The sequence below is a fragment of the Capsella rubella genome, unplaced genomic scaffold, assembly GCF_000375325.1.
Source record: "Capsella rubella cultivar Monte Gargano unplaced genomic scaffold, Caprub1_0 scaffold_6, whole genome shotgun sequence".
Classification (NCBI taxonomy): domain Eukaryota; kingdom Viridiplantae; phylum Streptophyta; class Magnoliopsida; order Brassicales; family Brassicaceae; genus Capsella; species Capsella rubella.
This window is the reverse complement of record NW_006238918.1, coordinates 15028828-15048347: the sequence shown is the minus strand read 5'-3', so window position 1 is coordinate 15048347 and position 19520 is coordinate 15028828. Positions and strand designations below refer to the sequence as shown.

General features: G+C 36.8%; 7 protein-coding genes across 7 annotated transcripts; 5 read left to right on the top strand and 2 right to left on the bottom strand.

Annotated features, from left to right (window-relative positions):
- The first annotated feature begins 1142 nt into the window (after positions 1 to 1142).
- LOC17883314 (putative F-box/LRR-repeat protein 21) lies at positions 1143 to 2969 on the top strand. Its single transcript, XM_006289702.2, has 2 exons — positions 1143 to 1495; positions 2178 to 2969. The coding sequence occupies exons 1-2, from the start codon at positions 1143 to 1145 to the stop codon at positions 2761 to 2763; spliced, it is 939 nt and encodes a 312-aa protein (XP_006289764.1). The 3' UTR covers positions 2764 to 2969.
- Positions 2970 to 5990: 3021 nt separating this feature from the next.
- LOC17882371 (putative F-box protein At4g05475) lies at positions 5991 to 7362 on the top strand. The gene is made up of 2 exons (XM_006289482.2): positions 5991 to 6439; positions 6851 to 7362. The coding sequence occupies exons 1-2, from the start codon at positions 6126 to 6128 to the stop codon at positions 7287 to 7289; spliced, it is 753 nt and encodes a 250-aa protein (XP_006289544.2). The 5' UTR covers positions 5991 to 6125; the 3' UTR covers positions 7290 to 7362.
- Positions 7363 to 8038: 676 nt separating this feature from the next.
- Positions 8039 to 9870, top strand: LOC17881455 (putative F-box/LRR-repeat protein 21). Its single transcript, XM_006289607.2, has 2 exons — positions 8039 to 8697; positions 9336 to 9870. The coding sequence occupies exons 1-2, from the start codon at positions 8345 to 8347 to the stop codon at positions 9868 to 9870; spliced, it is 888 nt and encodes a 295-aa protein (XP_006289669.1). The 5' UTR covers positions 8039 to 8344.
- A 2275-nt stretch (positions 9871 to 12145) lies between these two features.
- LOC17882421 (putative F-box/LRR-repeat protein 23) lies at positions 12146 to 13893 on the top strand. Its single transcript, XM_006288286.2, has 2 exons — positions 12146 to 12544; positions 13099 to 13893. The coding sequence occupies exons 1-2, from the start codon at positions 12237 to 12239 to the stop codon at positions 13679 to 13681; spliced, it is 891 nt and encodes a 296-aa protein (XP_006288348.1). The 5' UTR covers positions 12146 to 12236; the 3' UTR covers positions 13682 to 13893.
- A 157-nt stretch (positions 13894 to 14050) lies between these two features.
- On the top strand, positions 14051 to 15640 carry LOC17883561 (F-box protein SKIP19). The gene is made up of 2 exons (XM_006288190.2): positions 14051 to 14436; positions 14850 to 15640. The coding sequence occupies exons 1-2, from the start codon at positions 14102 to 14104 to the stop codon at positions 15460 to 15462; spliced, it is 948 nt and encodes a 315-aa protein (XP_006288252.1). The 5' UTR covers positions 14051 to 14101; the 3' UTR covers positions 15463 to 15640.
- A 7-nt stretch (positions 15641 to 15647) lies between these two features.
- Positions 15648 to 17868, bottom strand: LOC17881445 (adrenodoxin-like protein 1, mitochondrial). The gene is made up of 7 exons (XM_006288649.2): positions 17516 to 17868; positions 17258 to 17328; positions 16659 to 16759; positions 16418 to 16524; positions 16261 to 16310; positions 16085 to 16167; positions 15648 to 15997 (listed from the first exon to the last, which is right to left on the bottom strand). The coding sequence occupies exons 1-7, from the start codon at positions 17571 to 17573 to the stop codon at positions 15883 to 15885; spliced, it is 585 nt and encodes a 194-aa protein (XP_006288711.1). The 5' UTR covers positions 17574 to 17868; the 3' UTR covers positions 15648 to 15882.
- A 124-nt stretch (positions 17869 to 17992) lies between these two features.
- On the bottom strand, positions 17993 to 19336 carry LOC17882179 (cell division cycle protein 123 homolog). The gene has a single exon (XM_006287872.2). It carries the CDS (start codon positions 19255 to 19257, stop codon positions 18268 to 18270), a length of 990 nt encoding a protein of 329 aa, XP_006287934.2. The 5' UTR covers positions 19258 to 19336; the 3' UTR covers positions 17993 to 18267.
- Between the last annotated feature and the right edge of the window lie 184 nt (positions 19337 to 19520).

The following is a 19520-nucleotide window of genomic DNA, read 5'->3' as shown; positions in this document are numbered from 1 at the left end:
ATTATTTACAGATCAAGAAATCTGAGAACCCTTAAACTTTCAATGTACAGTACTATTTAACTTGGAACAACAGACTTGTAATGTAATCTCAAAATTTACATTGCTTGAATATGTCGAGGTTTTACGTGCAGTGGATGTGTGTCTCTCTGCCTTGTTGTAGATTTTGAGCGTGTAAATTCCTTAGCAGAGTAAATACAGATTTGACATGTTTCTTGCAACGCACGTCACTCGCCTCTTATCCGGTTTTTAAGGATTTTAGCAACTTGCATGCAAGCTTGAGGGAGGCTCATAATATTAAGTTGTTGAAACATTGGGACTAAATTATTTTCATTATAAATACATAATGTACTACGAGGACAAAACTAGAAATTAGAGACAGAAGCCGAAACATCCAGAACTAGCTACTTGTTCCTCCTCTCCGCCGTACTCTACTTCCGACTCCGGTGCCTCCGACTGATGAAAGGCGAAGAGTCGTCTGGAAACTGGGCGGATCTTCAACCGGATTTGCTGTGTTCGATTCTGCTCCGTCTCGAGACATTTGAGATACTTGAAAACGCTCAGAAAGTGTGGAGAATCATGGCGATGCGTCTGTACACTGGAATCATAATTAAAGTAACCCTGGATTACGATATTGCATATCATTCATTCAACTTTAACTATTCATTTAGCTAACTAACCACATTTATCCATTATTTATTTCTATCAAATTTAACATATATGTATAATATAAGATGCAACTGATAATAAAACATTATAAAACCGAATTATGTATATTTTTACTAACACAGAAACGAATCTATTCCACGTTTTATTTTTCCCCAATATATGTGTGTTGATGAAAAAATGTATTTTTTTTTTTTTTTGGTAGGAATTTGAAAATATGTTTTGCCTAATTAGAAAAGAATCAAGGTAACTTAAATAGCGCGTGAGTGTTACTCGTTGTATCAAATTAGAGAGCCTAATGGTTATACGTGGCATGAGTTTTACTTGTTATACGTGGCATGAGTTGGTACCGCATACACATAATCCTACGTAAACCTAATTTGATTAAGAGACAGGAGCCGTAAAAGGTTCGGACACTACTACTTCACTTCTTATTTCACTGATTTGAAAACCCTATTTTCTTTTGTTTACCCTCAAAAATGTCTTCCTCCTCCTCTATGCCGTTGTCTGCTTTGGAACCTCCGCTGAAGAAACAAGGGCCAAGAAACTGGGCGGAGCTTCCCTCGGAGTTGACGTGTGATATTCTGGGCCGACTTGGTGCAGTTGAGATACTTGAAAGCGCTCAGAAGGTGTGCACACATTGGCGACGCGTCTGTAAAGACCCTTGGATGTGGAAGAAGATTGACTTGCGAGACCTGGGGAACCGCGAGAAGGGAGACTTGGATTTCGATATCTTGTGCCGTCACGCTGTTGATCTCAGCCAGGGCGGCTTGCTGGAGATCCACCTTGAGAGCTTCGCCACCGATTCTCTCCTCACCTACATCGCCGATAGGTATCTCTTCTCTCTCTCCCTTACACTGATCTCTAGTAGACGCTATACAAGTTTAAACGGTTTCATTTCATGGACATTGCCAACTGTTGTTTAGATGAATATATGGCTTTCATTTGATTTCACTGTCTGTGAATAGTTACGTACAAAATGATTATAGGACTGGTACGTAAGAAATATCGGAAATGTGTTTGTTCTTTTTTCTTTTCTATCGTGATGATTAGGGCAAAATTTGTTGATTTTGGACTGTTTTTTTGTTTATTTTGTTTATCACATTTTTATCATGACTTTTTCCTTCTACTGAATCTGGTGATCTAGTAATGGACTTTGGTCCTTGGATGGTCTTGCAACTTAATTAAAGTTTTCTTTTATGTACTCTGCGTTTGGTAGTTCTCACATTTCCGTTACTATAACATCATACTTACTTTATTACTTATCCTTTGCCATTGTTAATGAAAACTAGTAGTTAGGTTATCATATATGAGAATATCATCAGCTTATACAACTCTTATCAGACTTGTTTAAAGCATCACATGAGGTTTTTTGAGCCATGTAATAGTCATCCCATACGCATTGCTCTACTTATTTTACATGCTTCTAATTAAGTTGATTAGTACTTTTTCGAATTTCTAATCATGTTTTTCTTCTTAGTTTATGATTTAACCTCACACCCAATTATTTGCAGATCAAGGGATCTGAGAAGTCTTGGACTTGGGATATACTTTTCATATACGACAAACAGAGGACTTGTGAGCGCACTCGCAAAACTTCCATTGCTTGAAACCCTCGAGATCTCACACACATGTTTAAGCCTGAATCTAAAAGCTATAGGCAAGGCTTGCCCACAGCTAAAGACATTTACGCTAAACTCCTCGGGGTCAGGGTATGATGGGTTTGAAGAGTTTGGTTACAGTCCCCCTCTCGTCAATGGTGATGATGATTATGCCGATGATGATGATTATGCCTTAGCAATCGCTGAAAGCATGCCCAAACTACGTCACCTCAAGCTTCTTGGGGACAGACTGACTGACGATGGCTTGAAGGCCATTCTTAATGGTTGTCTGCAGTTGGAACACCTTGATTTACGCAAGGGTTTCAACATTAACTTCGAAGAAGATCTTCTCAAGAAATGTTTGGAGAGGATCAAAGAGTTTAGACACCCAAACGCCTCACCAGATGATTATCCATACGAACTAACGTTTGTTGTTTCTGATTTTGACTCATCATCTGATGATGGCTCAGATGATGATTACTACTATCTAGAGATATAGTATGACTTAGCAGATACCTAAGACTACTATCGGGACTAGGTATTGAATCTCTCTAAACAGTATTTGCTTTTGTTGGTCTTGTCAACTTATGAACTCGTTCATGTCTCCTCTTTTCTCCATTTTGGTACTTGGTACTGTAGTTTCAAATTTTCTTATTTCCTTTAAACTCTTAAGCTTTGAGTTCGTGATTGTAAGTTGCAAAAACTATGCGCTGATTTTAATTATGAGACTATTTCTGTTATTATACTGTATGGCTCAAACAAATATCATAATATATATGCTTAACAGTCAAACTATGAAAAAAACAATTTCCTAATTTTTGGTTTAGCTAATTATTTGTCTAATCAAGTAAACTTTAAAGTTATAGGTCATTCTTGTCCACGGCTTAATATATTGAAGCTAAATTGCTTGGTTACATGCCTTCTAGCTTACATTGTGATGATGATCATAGACTAGTTCTGGTGAAAGCATGCTTGAACTATGTCACCTCCAGCTTCTTGAGAGCAAGACTAACAGAAAGTGGCTTGAACGCCATTTTTGATAGTAATCCTGACCTGGAACACTTTGATTTAGGCATGTGTATAAACTTTAACCTTACTGGGATTTAGAGAAACAATATGTTTCAAGAGAATCAAATATACTCCCTCAATTTTATAATAAATGATATTTTGAGCAACAGTCACATATTAATAATTTAAATTTTGTTTATTTCTAAAGAAAAATATTATTTAATATTTACCTAAACACAATTCAACTAATAGAAAAAAATAATGCAGAATATAAATTATTGAAAACAATAAAAAAAATTTAATTTTGTATAGATTTGTGAAAAAAATCATATATTTTAGAGAGAGAAAAAACTTAAAAGATCATCAATATAAGAACGGATGGAGGTTGACAAATACTAGCTCTGCCACTGGTGGTGTTGACATATATATTGAGGTTGACAATGATTTCTTAAGGTGCCAGAAAACATGTGGTATATATATGATGATCCTTCCAACTGGCAACTTAATTATAAACTTGTTTCATATCTATTTTTTTCTCTATGTTCGTTGTTACAGTATCCTTAGGGGATCTTTAAAGGTGGGATCTTAGACCATCTCCAATGGTAAGCATCCATTATGGGTGCTTACTAACTTTTTAATGATAAAATTTGATATTTGTAAACTTAAGCACCTTTTGGCAAAACTTGACAAATATTGATGTCCAATGGTAAGCACCCATCATGGATGCTTATAAAAATATATTTTAAATAAAATTATATGTGTGATCCAGTTATTACATACAAAGCAAGTCTATATTTAAATTTGAAGAAGACCAAAGTGACAAGAAGAGAGAACAAATAAGTGTGATATGCTAGTTGTTGTCTGGTTGTACAATCTGAGTAGCCATACCTACAATTCTAAACGGATCCGTATCTTCCTTACAGCATCATTCTAAATGATTTGTACTTTCAAAACGCCGCCTCGCCGGAATCGCTTCCATCGCTGTCGAAAGGGTTGAGAGAGAAGAGGAGAAGAGAGAAGAGTTTTTGTGAAATGAAAAAGATATAAAAAGATTTTTTTAAAAATAATTTTCCCTCAACCACTCACAATGTGACACATACTCAGTGCTTAACATTTGCTTAAAAACCTAAATTAAGCATCGATGCTTCATTTTTATTCCTACTTTTGCATTAAAATAATTCAGTTTAATGTTGAGCACTCTTTAATAATTCTCTAAGCACCTCCATTGGAGGTGCCCTTAGGCTAAAATTTTGCAAAGAAAATATCTTATCTATACAAAATTTTAGCCTAAGATCCCACCTTTAAGGATGGTCTTATTTAGAAAATGCATGAGCGCTTGTTGATATTTCAGTATCGGTTTTAAGGTCATTTGCAATAATGCTCTACTTTTTCTTTAAAATTTATTATATACGGAATATAATTTTACTCAATTCGAGTATATCTCATTCTAAGATAGAATCCAATATCAAATTAGTCCATATTTAATTTTTCTACTTTTGCAATACTTTTTATGGAATAAAAAATAAAATGATTTGAAAGAGAAAACAAATCTACTATACTTTTGAATTAATTTTTTATAGTAAAAACATAGAAAATGATATTGGAGATGGGTTTAGTAAATTATTACATTTATCCGTTATTTTATTTTATTAAATTTATATAGGTAATATCGAACAAATCTATACTATTTTGGTCATTTTACTTAATGGAATGGAGTGCAAGATATGTTTATTAAAAAAAAAAATACTAGTATTAAGTTTGGAAAATGCAAATGCGAAAGAAAAAAACACAAACTTTTTTTTTGGTAATGGAGAGGGGTCCCCTACTTCTTATTCAAACTTAAAAAAATTACATACAAACCATTAGAGGAATCGAGGCACCCCTCATATCCTCTTCCAACACCGGAAAACACTCTTCCGGACAAACATCTAAAGATTGAAAACCAAATGGCATAGAAAAAGCATAGTTTGCTAACCCGTCGGCAAGACGGTTAGCTTCTCTATACACGTGAGTAAAGAGAACTATTTAGTTCTTTGAAATAAAGCCATAACACAACCGTATCAGGAAAAAAAAAAACACAAACTTTATGAAACTAGTATTAAGTTTCATATGTTTAAAACTTTATGAAAATTTAATTTTTATTCAAAAAAAAAAACCCATTGGATTAATTAGTCTAGCGAGCAAAAAGAGAAAGGGCGGCTGTAGTTTTTGGTTCTTGGTTTCTCTTTCTTCCTTGCCTGGGTATGTACTACTTACCCTAAATTAAATTAAACAATCCATTATTAATTTTTCATTTTATATGATTCCTAAACCCTAAATCTTTTAGATTGTGATATGCTTCTAAACTTTAAAGAAAATTATTTGAACTTGTTGGAAAATGGAAAGCGTGTTGACTTGGGTATCGATTATGAACTCATTTTTTTTCGCTTCGCATATGATTCAACCTTTAAACAATTCATTCTTCTAACTGATAAAGCATTAAGTATACTTTTACTAAAATAGAAACAAAAGAGTCCAAGATTGTTCATGCCGATATTACTTGAGTAGTAATAATGGTTGCAAGTGCTTTATGGTTGCAAGATTGTTCATGCCGATATCAAGGGGCTGTATCAGAAAATCAAGGAAGCATAATAAGTGTGTTTATTTCTATATATTTGCGTCTGGTCTTTCTCGAGCTATCGACTACTGAACCTACTTATACGTGGCATGAATATTAAATGATACACACAAAAATAATACGACGACCAAATTTTTAAAATTAGTCACGCCGAAGACGAAAGGTCCGAAACTTATCACTTCTTATTTCTCTCATTCTCTTCCTCTACGTCGTTGTCTACTTTCGTGCCTCCGCTGATGATGAAAGACAAAGAAGAGCGAAGGAACTGGGCGGAGCTTCCGTCGGAGTTGACGTCTCTGATCCTGGGCCGACTTGGTGCAGTTGACATACTTGAAAATGCTCAGAAGGTGTGCACACCGTGGCGACGCGTCTGTAAAGACCCTTCGATGTGGAAGAAGATCGACTTGCGAGACCTTAGGAACAGTGGAATGGGAGACTTGGATTTCGATATCTTGTGCCGTCACGCTGTTGATCTCAGCCAGGGCGGCTTGCTGGAGATCCACATCGAGAACATTACTACCGATAGACTCCTCACCTACATCGCCGATAGGTATCTCTTCTCTCTATCTCTTATACTGACCTCGAGTATGCCCTATATAAGTTTAAACGGTTTCATTTCATGGACATCTCCAAATGCTATATGGCTTTTATTTGATTTCACTGTCTGAATAGTTTAGACACAAAATATCCGAGTATATATATTTTGACTGGTAAGAAATAGGATCTGAATTGTTTTGTCTTTTTTTCTTTTACTGGATCTGGCGATCTGCTATTGATGGACATGTACTTAATTTCGACTGTCTGTTACTTTAACTCAATAATGTATGTCTTGCAACGAGAATGTTCGTCCTTTTATTATGTAGTCTACGTTTGAGAATCTGAGATTAAATGCACTAAAATGTGAAGGATAATGTTCTTTATACTTGGTTTATGATTTAACTTGACACGCAATTATTTGCAGATCGAGGAATCTGAGAAGTCTTGGACTTCGAATGTACTATTCATCAGGTGTGACGAAAAAAGGACTTGTGAAGGCAATCACAAAACTTCCATTGCTTGAAACCCTCGAGGTCTCACACTCATTGATTAAACTCGATTTAAAAGCTATAGGCTACTCTTGCCCACAGCTTAGGACATTGAACCTAAACTCCTCAGGGTTGTCAGGCTTACCCTATTTCGTTAAACGTGATGATGATGATTATGCTCTAGAAATCGTTGAAAGCATGCCCGGTCTACGCCACCACCAGCTTCTAGGCAACATGCTACAAGAAAACAAGGATGTAACCGACGGAAATACCGACGGCCTTAAATCCGACCGACGGAAAACCGATCAATTTTTGACGAAATTATTTTTATCGGTACCTGTCGGTTTTTCGTCGGTAAATTACCGACGGATTTAATTACCGATGGATTTAAAACCGTCGGTAATTATTTAGAATTTTGACGGACTACCGACGGATTAGGACCGTTAGTAATAAACCGTCGGTAATCCGTCAGTAAATAAATATCTTTTAAATTCATTGGTAACCCGTCGGTAATTTTCAAGGGATTACCGACGGAATCTTAAATTTTCATCGGTTTTAGAAATATCAAAATGAGCCATATAATGAAAAAACAATCCGTCGGTAATTACCGACGGATTACCGATGGTTTATTGTATAAACTCTTATTTCAAATCATTATCATAATTTTTGAATAGATAAGAGCTAAAAAATTAGTTTTTGAATGACTAACAAGCTAAGTGGTGTACCAAAATCCATTAAAATTTGTGTCTAAACAAAATAAGGATGTTTCACCAAAACAACTTATGATGGTTTATTAGATATTATGGATTAGTATTTGAATTTTGTATCTCAATAACTGTTTTCATATATTGTATCTATAAAATATGTTTTTACACTACACTTTGTTTTAATGTATATTAAGGATCATATACACACTAATCCATTAGAAATTATGAAAATAAGGGTTTATACCCTAAACTTACCCTAAACATACCATATCTCGTCGGAAATTACCGACGGAAAACCGACGGATTTTGAGAATTTTTCCCGCAACCAAAATTTTAAAATTTTTGAAATAAGATCCTGCAAATTTTTAAAAATAAGCATTATCAAACCAAATTATATATTTTACCGAAATAGGAAAGAGTATATTCCACGATTTTTTTGATTACCTTCTAAACTCGGATGGGTCAAAGATACGTTTGTGGTGGCAAATATATTTTGCGTAATTAGAAAAGAATCAAATTAGCGCGTGAGTGAGTGTTACTCGCTGTATCAAATTTGAGAGCCTAATTGTAATACGTGGCATGAATTAGTACCGCATACACATAATCCCTACGTAAACCTAATATGATTATAAAAGACAGGAGCCGTAAAGGGTTCGGACACTACTACTTCACTTCTTATTTCACTGATTTGAAAACCCTATTTTCTTTTGTTTACCCTCAAAAATGTCTTCCTCCTCCTCTACGCCGTTGTCTGCTTTAGAGCCTCCGCTGAAGAAAGGAGAGCGAAGGAACTGGGCGGAGCTTCCTTCGGAGTTGACGTCTCTGATCCTGGGCCGACTTGGTGCAGTTGATATACTTGAAAATGCTCAGAAGGTGTGCACACCGTGGCGACGCATCTGTAAGGACCCTTCGATGTGGAAGAAGATCGACTTGCGAGACCTGGGGAACCGCGAGATGGAAGATTTGGATTTCGATATCTTGTGCCGTCACGCTGTTGATCTCAGCCAGGGCGGCTTGCGTGAGATCCACCTTGAGAGCTTCGCCACCGATTCTCTCCTCAACTACATCGCCGATAGGTACCTCTTGATCTCTCTATCCCTTACACTGATCTCAAGTAGGCGCTAAGTTTAAACGGTTTCATTTCATGGCTTTTCTTTGCTTTCACTGTCTGTAAATAGTTAGACACAATATGTCCGAGTATTTATATTTTGACTGATAAAGACATATCTGAAATGTGTTTGTTCCTTTGTTTTATCTGGTGATGATTAGGGCAAATTTTTCTTTGACTTATATTCGTTATTTTTTGTTTAATTATTACTTATTTATTAATTTTTAGCACATCTTTATCCTTTTACTGGATCTGATGATTCGCTACAGTAATGAACTTTGGTTACTCATTTAGTTTTTACTCGAGAATGTATATTAAACTCCTTTTTTTTTTTTTTAATGTACGTACTATGCGTTTGCCTTTGTCATTAATTGTAGTTAGGTTATTTAAGAGCATATGTGAGAATATCATCAGCTTATACAACCTGATCATAGACTTGCTTTAAAGCATCACTACATATTCTTTTTTTGACCAATATAATTGTCGTCCCAAACGCCTTGCTTTTCTTATTTTTACATGCTTCTAAGTTAATTAGTACTTGAGAATTTCTCATCCCTCTTATTCTTCTTAGTTTATGATTTTAACTCGACACCCAATTTTTTGCAGATCAAGGGATCTGAGAAGTCTTGGACTTCAAGTATTCTATACAGCTGTGACGAACAGAGGACTTGTGAACGCACTTGAAAAACTACCATTGCTTGAAACCCTCGAGGTCTCACACACATGTTTAAGATTGAATCTGCAAGCTATAGGCGAGGCTTGCCCACAGCTACATACATTGAAGCTAAACTCCTCGGCGTCCTTTCACGTCAGAATACGTGGGTTTGGTATCATCAAAGGTGATGATGATTTCGCCTTAGCAATCGCTGAAAGCATGTCCGAGTTACGCCACCTCCAGCTTCTTGGGGACAGATTAACTGAAGATGGCTTGAAGGCCATTCTTGACGGTTGTCCTTGCTTGAAACACCTTGACATAAGAAAGTGTTTCCATATTGGCGAAGATCTTGAGAAACAATGCTTCGAGAGGATGAAAGAGTTCAGACGCCCGAGCGACTTAAGTGATGATTATCCATATAATATCATTTTTCTCAGTTCTGATTTTGAGTACTCGTCATCTGATGACGACTCAGATGATAACTAATACTATATCTAGATAGTATTAACAACATGGAGTCTGCTATGACTTAGTTGGTACCGGGACTATTATCGGGACTAGGTATTGAATCTCTCTAAACATTGCTTTTGTTGGTCTTGTCAACTTATGAACTCGTTCATGTCTCATCTTTTCTATTTGTTAGTACTTGGTAGTTTCAATTTCCTTATATCCTTTAAACTTTTAAGCTTTGATTATGTGAGTGTAAGTTGCGAAAAATATGGCTGATTTTTATTATGAGACTATTTCTGCTATTATACTTCATGGTGCCAACAAATATCATAATATATATACTCTGAGTTTACTTGTCATACTATGAATTTTTTTTCGTAGTTTATGGTTTAGCGAATTATTTGTCTAATCAAGTAACTTAAGAAGCGTTGGACTTCTTATGTACTATCTAATGTTGCCAAAAACAACTTGTGAATGTAGTACCTAAACTACCAGTACTCTAAGTGTACCTGTCATACACTCATGGACATAGCTAAACTTTAAAGTTAAAGGTCATTCATGTCCACGGTTTAATACATTCAAGCTTAATTGCTTTGGTTACATGCCTTCTCGCTTAAAAGTTAACGATGATCATGCATTAGTATTGGTGAAAGCATGCTTGAACTAAGCCACCTCCAGCTTCTTGAGAGCAAGATTAAAAGTGGCTTAAACGCCATTCTTGACAACAATCTCATGGAACACTTTGATTTACGTAAGTTTTTCATCATTGACCTTGTCCGTGATCTAGAGAAACGATGTTTTAATAGAATCAAAGATTCTAATCGCTCCAAAATTACTCAGCCGCTGATTACCCATATATACCAATTTTGTCAATTATGATTCAGATGAGACTAGGGAAATATATATATGGTCGACTGGTGGTGATTACATATTGAGGTTGACTATGATTTCTAAGGTTCTAGTAACTATATATCAGAAACATGTTGTATATGTATGCTGGTCTTGCCAACATATGAAATTGTAATTCATGTCTCCTTTTTTTTTTCTCTACATTCGTTGTTGCAGTGTCCTTACTTTATATTGAACTTGTTGGAGCGTGTGTTGACTTCAATGTCCGTTTTATAACCATGTGCAATAAACCTTACTAGTATTCAAATCATTCATTAAGTTTAACTATTCATATATGTGCAACTGCAATCTCATACATTACTCTATATTTTTCTTTTAAATTTATTGTAATACAAACTCCACTTATTATGTTGCCGTTAATTTTTTCCAATTTTACTGGATCTGCTATGAATGCACTTTTTGGATATTCAGTTATATGTACTTTACGTTTTCTATGTTTGGAAATCCTATTATAGGGTATAGTGTTAGTATCATCTTAATTATATGACGCTTACTATAGACTTCCTTAATTAAAGTTTGATCTTTTCAGTCATGAACTAGTCCATCGTCTTAATCAAAACAAACGCATTGCTCGTAAGTTGTAACACGTTTTTGAGTTTACATGCTTCTGAGATGATTAGAGATTGGTAGTATGATCCAATTTTTTTTTATTGTTGTTCTTCTTCTTACTTTATGATTTATGTTGACTCACACCATTATTTGCAGATCAAGGAATCTGAGAAGTCTTGGACTAGGAAGGTACTGTCCATTTAGTACATCGGACAAAGGACTTGTGAAGGCAATCGCAAAATTTCCATTGCTTGAAATTAAACCCTCGAGGTCTCATCACGCTATTATGTTTATCACTGAATTTGAAAGTTGTAAGGGCATCCACTTAGGAGTTAGGACCCATTTTTGTCCCAATTTTTTTTTTTTCACTTTTTTCTTTGCGATTTTTTTTAATTAAAAAAACACATAAAAACAATCAATCGCAAGCCGCCACGTGTCAGTAGGACCCGCAAATAGTGGTAAACAAGAGGAAAGACCGTCCCGTTTCTGAATACGTCCCGCCTCAAATTTTGTTTTTTTTTTTTTTTCTTTTGGATGTGGGACTGGGCCTAAATACACCATTGCCCATGGTCTAAAGGCCACACTTGCCCACAGCTAAATACATTGAAGCTAAACAACTCAAGTTATAAGCCCATTAGCATGCACAGCCTACGCCACATCCAGGTTCTTACTAAGAAACAAAATAATGGGCCTAAGCCCAAAATATTTATTTTTATTATTGCACTTGATGGCCCGAACTAATATCGCAAAATATTTATCGCTATGAGGGCCTAATTGTAATTAAGATAAGTTGCCCGAGAAAAAGAAAAAAAATTGTAATTTATTAGTGACGGAAACGAAAATTTTGAAACTACAATCCTGTGGGCTACTTTACTTTTCCTCTTCTCCATATCCGTTTTCCTTTTGTTTCTCCTTAGCCATCGTCTCTGTGTTTACCTCCGGCGATGAAGGACAAAGAATATAGAAATTGGGCGGAGCTTCCGCCGGATCTTACGTCATCGATCCTGCAACGACTTGGCGCGATTGAGATTCTTGAAAACGCTCAGAAAGTGTGTAAATCGTGGCATCGCGTTTGTAAAGACCCTTCGATGTGGCGAAAGATTGAGATAGACAAGGGCGGAGACTCGGAAAGCGTCAAGTACGACCTCGAGGGCATGTGCCGTCACGCAGTTGATCGTAGCCAGGGCGGGTTGGTTGAGATCGCCATTCATCACTTCGGTACTGATGGGCTCCTCGATTACATAGCCGATAGGTTCTCTCTCTCTCTCCCTGTAACTCAATATCTCTCGAATCTTGGTTTTAGAGAACTGTGGTTGCTTTGATTTCATTCGTTGTATCGGGTTATGCTAGTTCTAGGGTTTCAGAACAATTTTTGTGAGAATTGGGGGAAATTATTGTTTAGCTTATGATGATTGTGTTTGGAGGATTCTGTGTTCACTCTTTTTGTCATTATATCGTAATTATCTTCTCTTTTCTTATACTGAATCTCTGATGAAAGCTCTTTTTGACATTGAATTGAATTGCTTGGTAATATGTTGAATCAGTGGTTTTTGTTAATGTTTGTGTTGTTCTCGATAGGGTTAAATTTGTTGTTTTCTTCTACATGGTCCTTTTTTTCACGTTTATGAATGCTTTACCTTTTGATCTTTGGAGTTTGGAGTGGGAAAACATCTACTTTGATTTTAAATCTTTGGCTTCTGGTTCTTCATGTGCTGTAAATTAAAAAGATCTTTTGCATTTTGTCTTTCTTCTACTTTTTCTCTATCTTAGGTTATGTTTTAAACTTTTACTCACAATAATCCGCAGGTCAAGTAATCTGAGAAGTCTTAGACTTGTAAGATGCCTTCCAATAACAGATAAGGGAGTTGCCAACGCAATTGTGAAACTTCCATTGCTTGAAGACCTCGAGGTCTCATTCTGCTCAGTTTCAGGAGAGTGTCTGAGTGTTGTAGGCCAGTCATGTCCACATCTGAAGACATTGAAGCTAAACCGCCGTCCTCGCATCGAGTTTTCAATGGATATGTGTGATCGTAATGCCATAGCAATTGCAGAAAGCATGCCTGAGCTACGACACCTCCAGCTTTTAGGGAACGCACTGACCAACACGGGCTTGAGCGCCATGCTTGACCGTTGTCCTCACCTGGAATACCTTGATTTACGTCAATGTTCCAACGTGACCCTTGTTGGGGATCTCATGAAGCGATGTTTTGAGAGGATCAAAGATTTGAGAGGCCCCGATGACTCAACCGCTGATTGCCCATTTGAATCCAGTGGTCTTCTTACGCATTCAGATGGTTTTGTACCCTATTTATATGGCCACTATGACATTATGGCCGGGGATGACCTTATGGGCGACGTTATAGGCGACTTACTGGCCTGGGGAGGTTAACCGTATCCGAAATCCGAACTCGAACCCGACCCTCGGTACTAGTCTACTAGATATTGAATCTTTCTGAACATTGCAGAGAACATGTTGTTTTTGTTGGTCTTTTCAAATTATGAACTCGTTCATGTCTTCTCTTTTCTCGCTCTGTTTTCTATGTCTGTACTTCATAGCTTCAGGATCCTAAATCTAATTTCCTTTGAACTTTTTTCAAAACATTTTGAGCGCGTACTTGCAATTTCTTTTGTTATTTCTGTTGCAAAGCACGGATGAGTTTAGTAATAGGCCCAGGCCCAAGATTTAAGTAGGCTTGGTCCAAATGAGTTTCGTAAATATGTGATACAATGAGGACCTAGTTGAAATTTCTTGAAAAAACTACTTCAGTCTCTTTGTTTAGTGGGATTTTGACGTTTCCGATACCAAATAATGGCTTCGTCGTCTTCGCCTCCGGCGATTGATGTCGGAGAATACAGAAACTGGGCGGAGCTTCCGCCGGAACTGACGTCATCGATTCTGCACCGTCTCGGCGCGATTGAGATACTGGAGAACGCTCAGAAAGTTTGCAGGTCGTGGCGTCGCGTTTGTAAAGACCCTTCGATGTGGCGTAAAATTGACATGCATAACCATGGAGACGTGGAAGACATGAAATGCGATCTCGACATCATGTGCCGTCATGCAGTTGATCGTAGCCAGGGAGGCTTAATTGAAATTGATCTTTGGAACATTGGTTCTGACGATCTCCTCATCTACATCGCCGATAGGTTCTCTCGCCAATTTTTGTTTTTCTTCAATTGGAAAATTTCAATTTTTGTTTAGAGATTTGAGGTTGATTTGGTTTAACTCGCTCTATGTGGTTTATGTGAGTTTTAGGGTTAGGATGGTCGTAAATGAGAATTGGGGAATTTGAGGATTTTTGTGTGTTCATTCTTATGATTCTATATATCAGATGAATTCACTTTTGAACATTGGGTTATATGCATTGCAAAGTACACTGTCTCAGAATTCTAAGCTGGAGTAGTAAACAATGACCTAAGTTTTTTATGCTTCTTGGGTCTGAATGGTTAGGTTCAGGTTTTATGGATGCTGGAAAGAACATCTTCTGTATCTTTATCATTTTCTTTCTCTATCTTTTAGATGTTGTTTTCTTTAACTTGTCACACACAATTATTTGCAGGTCGAGTAAACTGAGAAGCCTAAGACTTAAAAGGTGCTCTTATATAACAGACTATGCCTTTGTAAAAGCAGTTGTGAATCTTCCACTGCTTGAAGACCTTGAGGTGTCATACTGCTCTTTTTCAGGGGAGTCTCTGAAAGCGATAGGCCAGTCTTGTCCAAATATGAAGACACTGAAGGTAAATAGGCACCCTCAAAAGGAGAATGATGATGACGCTCTAGCAATCGCTGAAACAATGCCTGGACTTCGCCATCTTCAGCTTTTTGGGAACGGATTATCAGACACCGGCTTAATTGCCATTCTTGACAATTGTCCAAGCCTAGAGCATCTTGATTTACGACGGTGTTTCAACGTTAACCTTGTTGGGGATCTGCAGAAACGGTGTTCTGAGAGGGTCAAAGTTGTGAGACGCCCTAATGACTCCACTCATGATTACCCATTTGATGCAGCGTTTATCGACATGGGTTCATCAGAAGATGAATATCCTTATGGCTTCTCTGATATTGATCTGATGTCAGATGATGAGTATGATGACTACAATGACCTCTCAGGTGTTGATGACAATTCTGACTATGACCCGTTTGATTCTTACGATGACATGCAGATTTTCTAGATGCACCAGATTCACGCAGGTGATATCTTTTCAAACTCGTTTATAACTTCTTTTCTCATAGATTCAATGGACTTTATTCGTCATTGTGGTATGTAACCTTTAGTAATGATGTCTTTTTCTGTTTGTCTTTGTACGACTTCTAAACTCTGGAAAAGTTTAAAAGATGTGGATTGGATCATCTTCCCTTGTCTAAATTTTTTGAGTTTATTCTGCAATATTAAAAAAAGCAAGCCTTATGCTTTTCCTGAAGCTTGTTCTGTTTCAGACTCAGACAACAACAAGAAATGCCAAAGATCAAAACTAGAATATCTAATCAAACTGTTTCCTCTCAGTAAACAATCATCAAAACTCTTATAGAACTTCCAAACATGAATCATCTCTTTGAACTTTAATGCCTCATCTCGACGAGACTCTGCGAAACTAATGAGGTTTTGGAACAAATCCATCAACTGCGAAATTTCTTGTGGCTGACGGGATGGCCAAACGGACACCATCTAGCTCTGGGCTTGCAATGACTTGGCATCCCAGCCGTGACCTGAAACATTTTCAGGGAACATATGATACTTTCATATAAAAGTAAACAAATCAAACTTTCTTTTCTTTTCTTAAGTAAGAAATTTACGTTTCTGTGAGCCCAAAAGCAAGATCAAGCATATCATTCTCTTCATCTGTTGGTTCTTCAAGTTTGTTGTAATATTCTGTGTCCTGTAGATACAATTTTAAGTTATTTTATCAGCAAGATCCTGGTTTAAGCAAAAACAAAGGACAATCTATTAATTATGGAGGATATATGTTTACCATCACAATCACATGACACGTTGAACATGCTAGAGAAGCCTCACAAGCCCCTGGAGATAAAGTAAAAGCAGTCTGTGACTTCTCAATTCGATAGAGGAATCAATCTTACAAACATCAATAGAAGAAGCATTAAAGAAATGAGAAGAAAAGAATGTGCCTTCGAGGTCTATATCATTTTCATGAGCAGCTTCGAGCACGGACATTCCAATAGGGACTTTAACAGGAATTTCCTCCCCATCTTTATCGACAAAGATAATGGTTATCCTTTAAAAAACAAGATTTTGAGAACTATCAGGCTAAATATATTGCTTGAATCCTGAAATGATGTTTATGTGCACATTATTCTATGCAAGAATTAAGAATTTGCTGACAAAATTTCACGCATGATTTAAACTTACTTTTCAGTTTCATCCGAGGAAGTGGCAGAAGCAGTATAAAACCTATGGTTATTCAAGAAGAATGCTTCTTGAGAAGTCCTAGTTTGCCTCTGTACCATTGGCTTTTGGAAAGAAGAAATAGGAAAAGATTCAACATCAACGAGGAAATTAAAACAGAAACCAGGATTTGAAGTAAAATCATCCAGATAGTAACAGCACATAAAAAATTTTAGCCATGAAATCTTAAGCATTTGCTAAGGCCTTTGAGCCAGAACCGAACACAGGACTCTTTCAGTCTTTCTAATGATTCCTGTTACAAGCAAAGCATGAATACATGTATATAACTGGACGCATTCAAATTGTTACTAAGTGAATCATAACACGAAACAAGCGTTGAAAAGCTGTATTTTATTATTCTGAAATCATTTAGGACATTCATGAAGACTTATTATCAACAAGCTTCTACCTAGCCAGATAACATAGTGAATTTCTAACAAAGAACACTATTCAAAGTTTGAATTAATGTATATATATACATCTAAGAAGTAACACAATCATGCCTGCAAATGCAAAGTGTAACCAAGTAGAAAAAAAAAAATTGGGAACAAGATAAGACTAACCAAAGACGGCAAGTAGTGGCCATAAGACCGTTGTAGATTCCTTGTCCCATATGTTGCTGATAAATATCCCTCTGCCAAATCAAGAAATATAAAGAGCAGACACTGTGTGAGCTTCTCTGAAATGTTATATCAATTCCACAAAACTCATGAACGACTCTAATACGCATACGCAGTTTGAAATCGAAGAGAGATTAGAAACTTCATCAAAAATCAATGTAGCAAACGCATCAAAGAGAATCGATTTAAAGCAGATAATACCTCTTGCGAGCTGTTTCACAATGGCAGACCCGAATCTTGAGATCCTATGACCGAGCATCGTTCCCTGCCGCCTTTGAAAATAGCTGGAACCTCGAAAGAGCTGAAATTTAACCTAATTTTGATTGCGACCAACCCAGAATGTAATAACGCTGAAAAGAGGTACCACCAATCTAACTCTCTTGAGATTAGAACTAACGATACAAAAAAAAAAATCCAAATGAAAGAAGCAAACGCAGTTTATCGTAGAGAAGAAAAATTCATTCACTTGCGAAGATCCAAATGAAGAAGAGATCAATCTTAAGCTTGAAGATGAAGAATAAGGTTATGAGTTATATAAAGAACATAGACCACCTCAGAATCTCAAATGTTCTTCATCATTTGAAGATCTTAAACCTCTTTTTTTTGCTCTTGTTTCTATTTGTATTTGCTTCAATTTAGTCAATGTCTTAAACCGAACCGGATCGTACCGATCTGACATAAACAAACTAATGCAACATTCATGTAACATGGCCACAAATTTGATAATGAGAAACCAATCACAACAATTGGCCTCTCAACACAATTCTTTGTAGAAGAAAAGACTGTATACAAAGACAAAAACAGATCTAAACAGTCGTAGAACAACAATGGACGACAACACTTATCGATGTAGGCACAACTACGATTATACAAAGAAATATTGTCTAGTCTTCAAACATCCAAGAATCTTGAAGTCTTCTTGATTCGTAACAGCACATCTTCGACCAAAAAGCTCAAGCAACTTCATTCCGAAGCTCCTCTTCAGCTTTCTTAAAAACCTGATCCCAACCACTACCAGAACTGACGTCAAGATAATCATAAGGAACAGCAGTTTTCAAACCAGGAAGCACGCTGCGACGGCTCTCAACAATCCTCAATTCCAATTCATCACATTCACCATGAATCTTCTCAAGTTCTTCCCATGTATACATCAATGGCAATGTAGAACCACACCAAGTATTGAAATCAATTAGCTTAACTCTCCTCTCCTTCGTCACATAAACATCAAAAGCGTAATTCTCTGATTCAAACTCCAACCTAATGTTATCATCAAAGAACTCTTCAATCAACCCCTTGATCAAATCCTTCTCATTGAGAAGAATAGGGTAAAATGTAGTAACCTCACGCTGGCAAATCCCAACAAGCTCGTTTGATTTCACAAAGCATCTAAACTCCATCTCAGGCTTTAAAGAAGGATACCATTTTCTCAACGCAAGGTAGAAACTTTCTGGCCTGGAAGAGACTTTGTCACTACAAGAATCATAAGCATTGCAGAGATCATGGACCAACGAGTCTGAGGAACGAAACAAGAGAGCAATCTCATTGAAACAAGTGCAGCTAAGATTCTGCGATGGACTAATCCAAGCTGCATCTTTTGGTGCACTCCAATTCAGCTTCGGTAGAACCGTACCGCCTAGGGTTTCGATTGATTCCTTGATCTCTGTTTCGAGTTCTGGGAAAGAAGGGAGATTCAATGGCGTCTCTGCTTCGTCATCTGAACCTTCGGAGACTTGAAAATCGTCTTCTTCTTCGAAATTGTGGACTCTATTGGGCATTGCGTCTTCGTGTGTTACGGAATCAGGGAGAAGAAACGGACCAGAATCGTCGGAGAGGTAGTTGATGAATGACTCTGGCAATTTGAGAAATTTGGTTTTGATGGTTAAGGATTTGAATTTTGGATACCAGTTCTGAATCTGGCATCGGTTTACTTCTTCTTCCTTCATCGCTGCGATTGTAAAGGACACAAAATTTCTTCCTCCGGCGTTGATGGAGGTTTTAGGGTTTTGTTTTGAAGACGATGACTCGATGAATGAGATCTCGGACGGATTAAGGCGCTGAAGCAAACTTTTATGGGCCGTTAGTATTGAGCCTGAAAAGCCCATATTACTTGAACATGAGGACTTAAATTAGTATTATTAACAATTATTTTTAGGCTTCGACCATCATTATTAATGGTCTCTTAAGAAAATCTTAAGGTGTAATTATT